At 41.9% G+C, this 13,462-nt stretch overlaps 1 protein-coding gene across 1 annotated transcript in view; it reads left to right on the top strand.

The window, feature by feature from the left end:
- Positions 1-13,462, top strand: part of LOC123761798 (exportin-T) — a 209,248-nt gene that overhangs the window by 158,084 nt on the left and 37,702 nt on the right. Inside the window, 3 exon segments of the mRNA XM_045748017.2 lie at positions 369-553; positions 3,584-3,727; positions 10,875-11,063. Coding sequence (XP_045603973.2) covers positions 369-553; positions 3,584-3,727; positions 10,875-11,063 — 518 coding nt within the window.

Genomic DNA, 13,462 nt, shown 5'->3' with positions numbered 1-13,462 from the left:
CTGTTGCCACGGTCTCATATATAAACATCAGCCCAGTATAGCTCCGGGAAGTTTCCGGGTCTCACCCAGAAAATGCCGTTTCATTATGTTCAGTGCTGGTTTTTTGACACTGCTGATCAAAGTAGCAAAATTAAGCATAGGTGTCTTTAGTTATAGATTACCTGAGCACTCATTTGAGGATGATTAGTTCTTTGATTTCTTACAAGTAGCATAGGTGATATGACATGGTATATGGTTCATCTTGGAGAACTTTATATGTAAGTATTCCTTTGATGTTAGTTTCAGAGGCAAGAATTGAATTTAACATTATTTTATTATGTGAGACATTTGTATATATGTACTGTACTAATATTTATATATATTTTCAGTTACACCCCTTCTGACAAATGATGATCAATTGTATGTGTTTGAAGCAGCTGCAATGCTTATCATTTCTGGTAATACTGAAGCACAGCGTAAAGAAATCTTGATGAGGAACATTCTGTCACCAGTGTTTGGTAAAGTCAGCTGCCTGGCAGAGAGACTAGCTCAAGAACAAGATCCTGTCAGACAGGTGTGTGTATTCCAAAGTGCAGTACTGAACATTTCAAAATGACAAGTATCTTTTGTTGCTATTTGATTACATGTTTATCAGAACATATTTTTACCCAGAGTGTTGTGAATAAGTGAAGAAATAGAACTTCAATGGAATATTGTGTCATAACTCCATGCAGTTTGTGTGTGTGTGTGTGAGGTAGATAGATTATATATATATATATATATATATATATATATATATATATATATATATATATATATATATATATATATATATATATATATATATATATATATATATATATATATATATATATATATATATATATATATATATATATATATATATATATATATATATATATATATATATATATATATATATATATATATATATATATATATATATATATATATATATATATATATATATATATATATATATATATATATATATATATATATATATATATATATATATATATATATATATATATATATATATATATATATATATATATATATATATATATATATATATATATATATATATATATATAATTTTTTTTTTTTTTTTTTTTTTTTTTGATTGTGAGGGTACCACCACTTGTGCCAATGTGGGGACCCATAGCCTCGGAGAAGAAAATAAAAAGTATTCAGAGGAGACCTTGTGGTTTCTCACTGAACACTAATATTATCTTCTCCTACCACCCCCATTCTTTTGTATGTACACATATATATTTACTTTATTTGAACTTTGTTACAAAAAAGGAGTTACATATGGGTTACAAAGATGGTTGTCATAGGTTGTCGAGTTCCTCCAGCTCCTCAGATGGCGGGCAGGAACCCTGGATGCAGTGCGCATTTCCCCTCTGTATCGCCACACTGAGGCGCTGGAAAAGAAAGCTTGCAGCTCTCGGGTCCCTTGTTGTTTCAACCCAGTTCCTTCAAAAAACTGGTAGCACTTTTACCCCAGGCGCCGAGCGTCTCAGAAGCAATGGGGACAAAATTGTAGTGGTGATCCAGTTCTCTATACTTACGGGATTTGGCTGCTTCCCTGTGGGTGGCAGTGCCACCTGGTTGTGCAACACTGAGGTTAATGTAGGTGTTAGCCAGGGTTTATATATATATATATATATATATATATATATATATATATGTATGTATGTATGTATGTATGTATGTATGTTTGTTTGTTTGTTTGTTTGTTTGTTTGTTTGTTTGTTTGTTTATTTATCTATTTATCTATTTATTTATTTATTTATTTATTTATTTATTTTGTCTCATAACAATATCTCATTAGGCACATCAACAGGCACTTTAGTGAATACAGCAGTCACGTCAAAACTTACTAGTTTAAAATCAAAATTCAAATTTTGTGTGGATAGCTTATTAATTAAGTCTTAGTTATTAATTAATTAAGTTATTAATTAATAAGCTATCCACACTAAATTTGAATTTTGATTTTAAACTAGTAAGTTTTGACGTGACTGCTGTATTCACCAAAGTGCCTGTTGATGATATGTTAGAATACCTACGTGAGGAACTGCCTAAATATAATTTAAGCTTGCAGACCAATAATGTGTTGCAACTTATCAAATTATGTATAAAACACAATTATTTCAGTTTCAATGGAAAAATTTTCAAACAAACATTTGGAATGGCAATGGGCAATCCCCTATCCCCAGTTTACAGCAATTTGTATATGGAGTTCTTCAAAACAAAAATCTTATCTAGGATTATCCCCTCTACTGTAGTCTGGTTTAGGTATGTCGATGATATTTTGTGCTTATGGCCGAGTGACCGAGACCAAATTGTTTTTCTTAATGAACTTAATTCTTTGGTACCTTCAATAAAATTCACATGTGAAAATGAGGAGAATGGTACTCTTCCGTTTTTGGACATTTTGATTCATAGAGTCAATAGAAGGTTCAAATTTAATGTGTATAGAAAACCTACCAACGTGGGGTCGTTTGTTCTTTATTATTTGAATCATCATAGTAAAGTTAAACAGGCAGTATTTTCAGGAATGTTTTTTTGAGCTTTGAGGGTATGCAGCCCTGAGTTTTTTGATGAAGAGATAGCTAAAATATATGAAATTGGGAAGAGTTTACAGTACCCCAAGATATTATTGGATTGTTCATTTGGGAAAGCTAAACGTACGTTTTATAATAATGTCTCCAAAGCTAAACCAGAAATTAGAAACTCATTGGTGGGACCTTATGCGATGGGATTGGAGAAACTTTCCCCAGTTTTTAAGAACCTTAATATCAATTTGGTGTTCAGTAGTAATACGATCAAGTCTAATTTAATAAAAACCTCCCCTGGTACAGCTGGTTGTGTGTATTCAATACCCTGCAATGATTGTGAGTCTGTGTATCTTGGACAAACTGGAAAATCCTTACAATTACGTATGTCCCAACATGCTTATAGTATAAGAACTGCCCAAACGTCTAATGCTTTGTATCTACATACAAGTTTGTGTGATCACACTATTAATTGGGATGGGGCGAAAAGCATTGCCAATTGCAATGGCTTTGTGGAACGGAATTTAATTGAGTCTGCCCTAATTAGTCAATGTCCAAATCTTCTCAATGTTAGTACTGGTATGTACAAACTTGACCCTGTTTTAAGTTACAATATTGCACAACAGTTTAAGAAAAAACCATGATAGTTATATTGTCTCATAACAATATTATTTCAATATTTTATGTAGGTTCAATGAGGTTGTTCCTTTAAGCTTTTATTCTTACTGCTTAAATCCTTCTGACTACTCTAAGCTAATCTATACCTTTTTCTGGTTAATTCTTTCCCCAAGGAGATGGTGGTCAGGTCTAGTGTCTGCTTCCACTCTCTCTTTGCGATTTCTTTCAGTCAGGTGTTGACAAAGGCCCAGATCGGCCGAAACGTTCATGTCTCTTTCCGATTTCTCTGTGGATTTTCCACATGCAAATGATCAGTGTTTAGTGATCATCAATTGCATATAGTATACATATATTTTATAGAAAGATGCATGGAATTTCTAAATGTGGTTCTCTTATTTCAGATGAACATTGCAAAGAGCATCTGTCATGCAACATCAGTCACAGCACGTACTTCAAAGGCATTTTCCAATCAAAACACCATTCAAGCATGCGGTTGTGTGCAGCTGTACTTGGATGCTTTGCAACTATTCATTAACTGTCTCAATGTAGGTACAATATAGGTTTTAGTTATCCCATGGGTATTTATTATTGTATTCCCATACCCAGTATTTATTCAGTATGGCCATGAAGTTAATATGTTGTGGTGTTGTATTATTTACCTTATTTGATGCCATCATACTGTTCAGTAAACAGTATGATTCCTGGGTTGAGTTCTGGCTCTTTGGTCCTAGCTCTCAACTATCAACTGGTGTACAGATTCCTGAGCCTAATGGGCTCTTATCATCTTATCATTTCTACATTTGAAACTGTGTATGGAGTCTGCCTCCACCACTCATTACTTAATGCATTCCATTTGTTAACTACTCTGACACTGAAAAAATTCTTTCTAATGTCTCTTTGGCTCATTTGGATACTAAGTTTCCACCTGTGTCCCCTTGTTCGTGTTCCACCTATGCTAAAGTGTTTGTCTTTGTTCACCCTGTCAATTCCCCTGAGAATTTTGTAGGTGGTTATCATGTCTCCCCTTACTCTTGTGTTTTCCAGGAACTTGAGCTTCAGCCCTTTTAGCGTTTCCTTGTTGCTCATACCTCGTAGTTCCGGGAGAAGCCTGGTGACATACTGCTCAATCTTCTCTAACTTTGTCTTGTGTTGAACTAGTTATGGACTCCAGGCTGGAGCTGCATATTCCAGGATTAGTCTGACATAAGTGGTATACAGGGTCCTGAACGTTTCCCTACACAAGTTTCTAAAGGCAGTTCTTATGTTGGCCAACCTAGCATATGCCGCTGATGATATCCTTTTGATGTGGGCCTCTGGGGATAGGTTTGATATGATATCAACCCCCCAGATCTTACTCTCTATTTGACTCTTGCAGGATTTCATCTTCCAGATGGTAACTTGTGTTTGGCCTTCTGTTCCCTTCGCTGAATTTCATTACTTCACACTTTCCTAAGTTGAACTTTAGTAGCCATTTTCTAGACCATTCCTCTAGTTTGTCCAAGTCATCCTGTAGTCTCTGTCTATCTTCATCTGTCTTGATTTTTCTCATAATTTTTGCATCATCAGCAAACATTGAGAGGAATGAGTCTATTCCCTTTGGAAGATCGTTTACATATATTAGGAACAGGATGGGTCCAAGTACAGAGCCCTGTGGGACTCCGCTGGTGACACCTCACCACTTTGGTGTGTGTGTGTGCGGGGGGAGGGGATAAAAAAATATAGGTTTTAGTTAGTAACAGTTGATTGATTGACCGTAGAGAAGCGGGCCGAAAGAGCAGAGCTCAACCCCCGCAAGCACAACTAGGTGAATACACATACCCTAGGAAGCAGCCCATAACTAACACTAGAGACACTAACCCGTGGTGTTGGTTAGTGTCTCTGACCTCAGGTGTTTTGGCGTGTGTGTCTTCCATTTTGGCGTCTCTCTCTTCCTCCGGGGTTAAGGAACTGGTTGGTTTAAATCGTGGAGAGACTGGCTTCTCACTTTCGTTGCCTTACTTTTGATTTGGCCCTGGGACTTTGCGTATTCTGCTTCTTACCCAGTTCGTGGTGGCCTGTCTTAGTCTGCTAGGGGTTCGGGTTTGGCCTACCTCGATGACTGGTTGGTGTGGGCTCCCAGTCGGTCTGCTTGTCTGCTCACCAGAGGGGTGGTTCTTTCCCAGCTCGCTGGGTTCCGGTTCTTGATGTACTGGGGGTAGTCCCATCTGGTTCCTTCTCCGGTTCAGACCTGGCTGGGTCTTTTGTGGGACACTCTGACTGCTTCCTTGTCTCTCCCTCCGAAGTCTCTGCTGTGGCTGCTGTCCCGCCTTTGGCTGTTTCTGGGGGGGGGGGGGTTCCCAGGTCATTCTGTGGATGCTCAAGCAGCTGTGCGGGAATCTGATCTTCGCCTAGCTAGTCTACCTGCCAGGTCGTGTTTATCTTTGGCGTCTGTTCTGGTTCCTTCGGGAACGTCCCTTCTACCTCTCTTGCGATCGATGGGTTTGGCCTCGGGTTGGGGGGGAGGGGTGGCCTTGCGTCGGTTGCTACATCTCTGGCTTCCTCTTCGGGTTTTTCGGGGTTCGGTGCCTTAGCGCCTACCCGGGCCCTCGCTCGATGTATTCACGGACACATCGTCTCTCGGCTGTGCTTTTTTGTCCAGTGCTCACTAGGTCGGCCAGGAGCGGTGGGGTCCGTCCTTGCGTCGGGCTCACAGCACGGTGTGGGAATTCGCGGCGGTCTAGCTGTCGCTTTGGACGGTTCGGGTTGCTCGGTGTTCGAACATCCAGCTTCATTCAGACTGTTCTCCGGTGATTGATTGCCTGAACCGCGGGGGTTCTTTTTGGTTCTTGCCTCTTTAGGGCTTGTCGTTTCAAGTGGTTCGTCTGCTGGTTTCTCAGGGTTTGACTCTCTGTGCAGTTCATATCCGGGAAGTGTCCAACGTCCTGGTGGACGGTCTCGGTTCATTCGGTATATCGTCCGAATGACGGTCAATGCCGACTCTTTAGTCTGCTCTGCCAGACGTACGGGCTCCCAGAAGTGGACCTCTTTGTTTCGGCGTGGTCTCGGCGTATCCCAATATATGTGGTGCCCTTTCCTGACACTGGAGCATTCCGGATGGATGCCTTTCAGCCTGTACCTCTTTTCCTTGGTCCAGCTGTTGCTTCGGGTAATAATTCTGTTGGAGTCCTTCCATGGGAGAGTAATCCTAGTGGTGCCTTGGTTTCAGGCACTGCTTATTGGTGAGCGAACCTAGGGCATTTTCCGCAGGTCTGCCTCTTCCAGCAGATCGGATCGGTTTGATACACGGCTGGTTCAGTCTTCTCTTTTGCTCTTCGCATCTGGTCTTTTTGATGCGGGTTTATCACCAACCTGATCAATTATGGGTATGGTGATCAAGTGGCTTTGTTGATGGTGTCCCACCTGAGAGCTTCGTCTCGGCGATAGTATGAAGGTTCCTGACGTTCTTTTCACCATTTTCTTTCTCTTCATAAGTTCTCTGATCTGGTTGTCTTGTCCATTCTTTCTTGGCTTTTTCAGGACCATCATTTAACCCCTTAACTGCGCGGCCTCCAAATATGACATTTCCCAGTGCGCAGGAAATAAAATCTCTGGAAAAAATGCTTTTCTGTTTTTAAAGTGTCAAAAACCCTTCCCTGAGTAAGGGTATAGTAACAGAAGATTGAAATTGTAAGTACTTTAGCTGCTATGGGGTCCATAAGTTCGTGCGTGACGTCATCATTCCTGGTCGCCCGTAGCATACACCCTCGGGGCAGGATGTGCGAGTTGTCGCGAATATATTTTTGTTCATTTTCTGCATACAGTTCCAAATGCATTTTATATGCTTTTATGTGCCAATCCTATGTATAACGAGCACATATTGTCCGAAGACACTGTTACATGCATGACACGTGTACACATATCCGGCACATATTTCCATTGTATTATGCTAATTTATGTATATATACAGTCTATTTACACACTATACACTATCACACACTATATACATTCACCATCAACACACTCAGAACTCTGCGAGTGTCAGCTGCCACACCAGCCAGTCCTCCCTCACTCCTCCAACATCTTACTCGCCAACATTACTCCTCCCACCATACTGTTATTGTTTGTATTACACGATTTACACTTGTTTTATATATCTATCTACATGTTTTATTCACCAGAACTATGCAAGTAAGCCGGTATTGTGTCCAAACTTTACAGTGGCCACCACACACTGCATGAGAAATCACACAGCAGTCAGAAGACGACGCTACGATTACATCACCTCCCTCACCAAAATAGCTCCTCCCAACATACTCCTGTGGCTGTTATTACACTATATACACACATTGTATATACCCATGTACAAATGTGTTCATCATAGCGAACCACTAAGCTAGTATGATGACCAAAACAAGAGTAGCTGCCACACGGTGAGGCTACCTCGATTCTCTCCCCTGCTCCCTCACCACAATTACTCCTCCCACAATACTACGCACATATGTACATGGGTATATACACACATTGTATATACCGCATGTATATATGTGTCCACCATAGAGAACCACTAAGTTAGAATGATGAGCAAAACAAGAGTGGCTGCCACACAGTGAGGCTATCTCGATTCTCTCCCTCGTTCCCTCACCACAATTCCAACTGCCACAATACTATGCACAGTGCTTATTATCACCACAATCCTGCTGTTATCACAATACTGGTCACTAAATCCTGTAAATACATAATTGACCACAAGTTTATTTTGTAAAGGAACCTAAGAAGTCGTTTGAAGATTCCTAGATGGACGAAATAATGCTGTGGTGCTGTGGCTAGCGCTGTGAACATCGTGAACAGCGTTGAATCACTAATATTTGAACATTGTACCCAGTCATTATCACACTCAGGCTCTTCTGTAATACTATCATGGCTAAATAATACAAGTTATATATATATTTTGACATTATTAGGCAATGCTGTGGTCACAAGCTGAACAGCAGTGCTGTGAGCTCGTGCTGCATGCACCAGCCTTGGTTGCTCACTCACTACTGAGGCTCTCACATCCGGGAATGTGGACCACGATTTTTTTTAAAGATGGCGTCTGTTTACAAGAGCCCTGAGGAACCTGATGCGAACCCCATGTAGCCGCGGGAGTTTTGAATGGAATGTGAAAAAAACAAATTTCCGGAGGCCCTAGATGAAATTTCCTTCTCTAAACATCCAAAAATTATTATGGACTTACTTCTGTCTGCAGTGTTTTGTACTAATTTACTGTTGGTAACCAGTTCTTGCCTAATTTCTGCTTCTTGTTGGTCATTTCTGGTTTTAACTTCCGAACACACTTCTTTGATAGTCTCTTTCTCTTTTACAACTTCAGCATATGTCGCTTTTATTTCTTCTTTTATTCACCTCCTCTATGTGAGTTGTCAGTGAAGTTTCCAGTTGGAGATCCTTACCTAACTCTATGTTAGCCCTTAGGCTTGCTTGGAGTTGTTCACCATATGAGTCTATTTTCTTGTTTATTTCTTCAAAGTCACCACACTTCACTTTCCACGCCTCATTTTCTTTCGCTAGTTCCTTGATTTGCTCCTCCTGATTTGTTACCTTGTCTGTTAATGCAGTAATAATCTTACCTTGCTGAAGAATACTCCCTTTTAGAGTGCAAAGCTCACTCCAAAGAGTTCCATTGTCCTCTTCCAATTTAACACTTTCGCGCTCTCGGCGCTCAAAAAAAAAAATACCCCAGATGCTTTCGGCACTTCGCGCGCCTACGCGGTAAAACCGAAAAAGTGTACACTCTTTTGACTGTCCTGACAATAATTGAAGGCGCACGTATTTAAATTTGGTATCACTGTGTTGGCAATGAAATTGTCTATAAGAGCATACGTATAAAATGCCGCCCAAGCATAAGGAGTATCAACACCAAATAAAAAACTATGCAGATCACTCGCCGAGAGCGCCAAACAGCAACAAAATGTTTCCACTCTCTTAATGGTTGCGAAGCCTACAGTTGTCCTACATTGCTAATTTTGGTATCATTGGAATCGCAATAAAATTCTCTACACGGACATATGCATATGACTGTTTAATATAGGTAATTGCCCACCCGCAAGAGTGTGTGAAGTGGAGAGTAGTTAGCCGCGAGCGCACTGGCGAAAACACAGGGGGGAAATCATGCTTGGAAAGTTTATACGTTTCCTGACCCTACTTTTCTATGTACGTATTTCTTTTTTATACCAATGTGTTCGCAATAAATTTTCTATAAGATGAACTGTATAACATTTGTACAAAGCATGTGTAAGAGAAGCGCCAAATATAGAACCACGTCGCTCAGTATGCGTTCGCGGCAGAAACGAACGCATTGTTTTCGTTCGTTTGATGTTTGTCATGTTTATACTTGTTGAAACATTTTATAATTTGTATGACAGTGATCGCAGTAAAATTCCCTACACAGACATATACATAACACATACAAATATTTCCCACGTGTTGGATATATCAACGGCTAAAGGGAACCCACTGCCACACGCTCGCCACACCCCCAAACATACTTTGTGTATTTTTTTTTTTACTCATAGAAGTTTATGTGATATAATATTCATTCTGGTACCAAAAAAATCGCAAATAAATTCTCTACAAAACAAAAGTATCCCCATCCATTTCGCTTAAAAAATGGAATTTATAGAAATATTTTTTCGATTGACGAGAAAAGTAGGCAGTTATGCGGAATCGTAAGAAAAACCAGTGACGAGTTATCTCTAATCGAAAGCGTGAAAGTGTTAAGCACTTCTTCATACTTCTTTTGCATATCCTCAATTATCTCTAACCTGCCTCAATAGGCAGCACTATTACACACACTCACACTCTGTGTGAGTGTGTGTTTGTGTGTGTTTTTATACAAAGTTCACAGTCTTCAGTATACAGAACACACAGGTTCTTGTACACTCACTAATGGTCGAGTGGTTTAAGGCACCGCGTACATCAATTGCAATGTGCTCATGGTGGTCCGGGTTCGAGTCACTTATGGGGTGTTGAGTTTTCAGTTGTGCGTGTGTGCCGCTCAGTCGATTAAAGCAGCGTCTGGGATCCTCTCGGACGTAGGTTTCGAACCCTCGTGACAGCCCTTGTGGATATGTTCGTTTATTATTTTTTAGGAAGAGTCATGGCCAGGTTGTGGGGACGACCACCGGAGTCCTGACAGTCTCCAGGTCCAGCCCACAATTTTATGCTTGGGGTGCCTGACAGCTGAGTGGACAGCGCTTCGGATTCGTAGTCCTGAGGTTCTGGGTTTGATTCTCGGTGGAGACAAATGGGGAAAATGTTTCTTATCCTCACCCGTTGGGGTCTCAACGGTCCTCAGGCCGACTCTATACACTTCCGATCTTCCTTGATTTTAACAAGTTAGGTGAGATGGTGGTGGAGGCCAAAACCGTCAGTAGCTTCAAAGCGTTATATGACAAAGAGTGCTGGGTAGACGGGACACCGAGCGTAGCTCTCATCCTGTAACTACACTTGGGTAATTACACACACATACATACATATATCCGAAAAGCTGTTTCAGGATCATTACCTCATTACATGGTAAAGCATTATTTTGTGTAGCCAGCAGTATGACGGTTAAATATGTGTGCCTGTTGGGCCTTAAAAAAAAAAAGAGATTGTTGTGCTTTGTTGTGTGTGAATTGTTGATACTGTATATATATTTGCATTTATTTTTTCAAGGTTGGTGTGGAGAGAGAAATGGTGGGGTCCGGTGTACGACAACTGATGCACAGACTGGTAGTGTGTCTGGATGGTGGGAGCTTGTTGCCTCTGCTTCCACCTGCTTCTCAAGCTCTTCTTCATACACCTTCACCAACTGTCCTTACAGAGTACCTTCCTCTCATCAATCAGATCATCACCAAATTTCAGGTAAAAGTCTGTGATGATGCTGTATCTTTCACTATATAACAAACCAGTTAAGTGAAAATGAAGGTATAAAATTATAGTTTAATCTATTGTTGTGTTAGGTAGTACTTCTTAATATTATTCATATCCACCCAATGTTGGGCCAGGCTTTGACTTTTGATAATTTAACTCGACTGACCATTTATGTAAATAGGTTTTTCAATTATAATTATAATGTTTATGTGTGTGTACATACATACTACATACATATCCTACCTAAATATATAATAATTTTTCTGTGTAGAGCCCCTCCAGCTCCCTGGAGCTTACCAGGCTGATATGTATGTATTAGACCGTGACATCAGTCAATTTGAATGGAGTTCTAGCTTGCCGGGGACCGCAAAATAAAACCTGGCCCCCTCAGAGAGGTACGAGGAGCAATAGCTCATAGAAACCCCCATGTGGTTGGAAGCATTCCATGTTTGCCATCGACCGAGATTGGCACCCAGAAAGGTAGTCGTCCCAAAACACACTCCACCTGGTTCAAAATTACTACCGAAAGCCGAACTATCAAACAGAACTCCCCAATCCGATAACAAGTAAACAAGCATGACGTCACAACTGCTGCTGCGTTGATGTCTGCATAGCTTCCCTCTCCCTAGGAAAAGGAAGGGGGGGGGAGCCCTAGACCCCTGCACTAGCCCTCCAGCTCCATTTCTGAGGCTGATATGTTGGGGTGCAGTCGTTCGACTCTGGCTCCTGTCTGTGCAGTGCTGTGCCTTTGCAATGTGGTTCTACTGTGTTGTGGTGTGTGAGCAGGAGTAATTTATGAAGTACTGGGGCTGCATGCTCCTAGGGCCTTCTTCCCTAGATGCCCTGTACAGTAAGTGCTTCCCTTGCGACTTGGGGTTATCTTCCACAAGTCGTTTGGGAACTACCTCTGTAGGGATCTTCTGCTGCTCAGTGATTGGCTGCCTGTGGGGTCAGCTGGGGTTTTCATAGCCGCTGTTTGACCTTGGATAGGAGGTAGTATCACAGCGCCCAGTTCTGTTCCTCCTGGAGACTTTGTACATTTTTTTTTTTTTTTTTCCTGGTCGGTGGGGGGGGGGGAGTCTGCCCCTTGGTCATTTGTCCAAACTCTATTCTTTTGGTGGTTCCCCACTAGGTCCCCGTGATTGTACACGTCACACGGGTTCAGCTTTAATTGTTCTCGCAATAGTTTGGGCCAACTGGTTAGCAGCACTTTGCCCAGGCATGCCTTAACCGTCAGCCTAAGGGACCCTAGAAAACCCCATTGGGGGTCATTGGTTCGATGGATGTGTCCTCTGGGTCCCATTTTGCCTTGTGTGCAGTCTTGAAGGTTGCTCTGTCCTCTTGCCTTAGGGTGACATTCACCACCTCCGTCATGCTGCTTGTTGGGTCAATGACACCTTTGACCCGGAGTCCTGAGAGTGGTGTTCCTTGTTGGTATTCCAGCAATGCACTAGGTTGGTTACCTTTCTGAATGCCCCGCGGCTGCCCCGTTTTGGTTTTAGGGACTCGGACTTGGGGGTCCGAACTCCCTCGTCCTTTTCCTGCTGTTGCTTATTTTGCTACTCCCTTCCCCCTCCCCTGCTGCCAGCTCCCAAACATCTGAGGGATTTGGAGTCAGGGCAGGGATTACATGGTGGTGAGACTTGGGCGGTCTTGAGTTCTGCCCCATTCAGGGTCCTGACTGCTGAGTGGACAGCGCTCAGGAATCATAGTCCTAAGGTTCCGGGTTCGATTTCCGGTGGAGGCGGGGATTCGGACACTAAGCCCCGAAATCATCTCAAGATAACCTCAAGATATCCGGTTCGGTGACAGGCTTTTCAGCCTGCTCCTCCAGCTAGGGCGTTGTGGTCTTACCAGCGGACCCCTCCTTTTCCCAGGTTTTCTGGTGCATTCTGCCTTTCCTTTGGAGGGCAGATGTTTTGGAGGACATCTCTACCCCACATCCTGACATGGAGGATCCCAGGGTTGGGAAGGAGTTAATTTGGGGGACTTGGGTGTTGGTTCCCTCAATGTGGGGCTTGTTGTTGCAGAGGAGGGATTTTCTTCCACCACCTTCCCCTCCGTGTATGAATTTGCTGAGAGTTCTGTTTCTTCCCAGGTTGGGTTCCGGGTTCCCTTGAGTTCTTCGGTTCCTTCCTTACCAAGGTTTTCGGCTTCCGGCATCCCGCCTGAGGAGGTTTGGGAGGTTATTGTGATGTACCTCCTGCGTGACCCGGATTTTGTCTTGATAATGGACCCTTCCTCGTTTGAGTTCGGTTCTACTTTCCCTTATTGGGTGCGTTATGAGGTGGCGGGGTCATCCTTGTTCGCAGACTATCCTTTCTTTTCTTTGGGGGTGTGGCATACGTTCTGTCGGACCCGCATGCATGAATGGCGGAAAACTTCTACGG

Source organism: Procambarus clarkii, chromosome 24, assembly GCF_040958095.1.
Source record: "Procambarus clarkii isolate CNS0578487 chromosome 24, FALCON_Pclarkii_2.0, whole genome shotgun sequence".
Taxonomy (NCBI): domain Eukaryota; kingdom Metazoa; phylum Arthropoda; class Malacostraca; order Decapoda; family Cambaridae; genus Procambarus; species Procambarus clarkii.
This window is presented reverse-complemented; position numbering and strand designations above follow the sequence as displayed.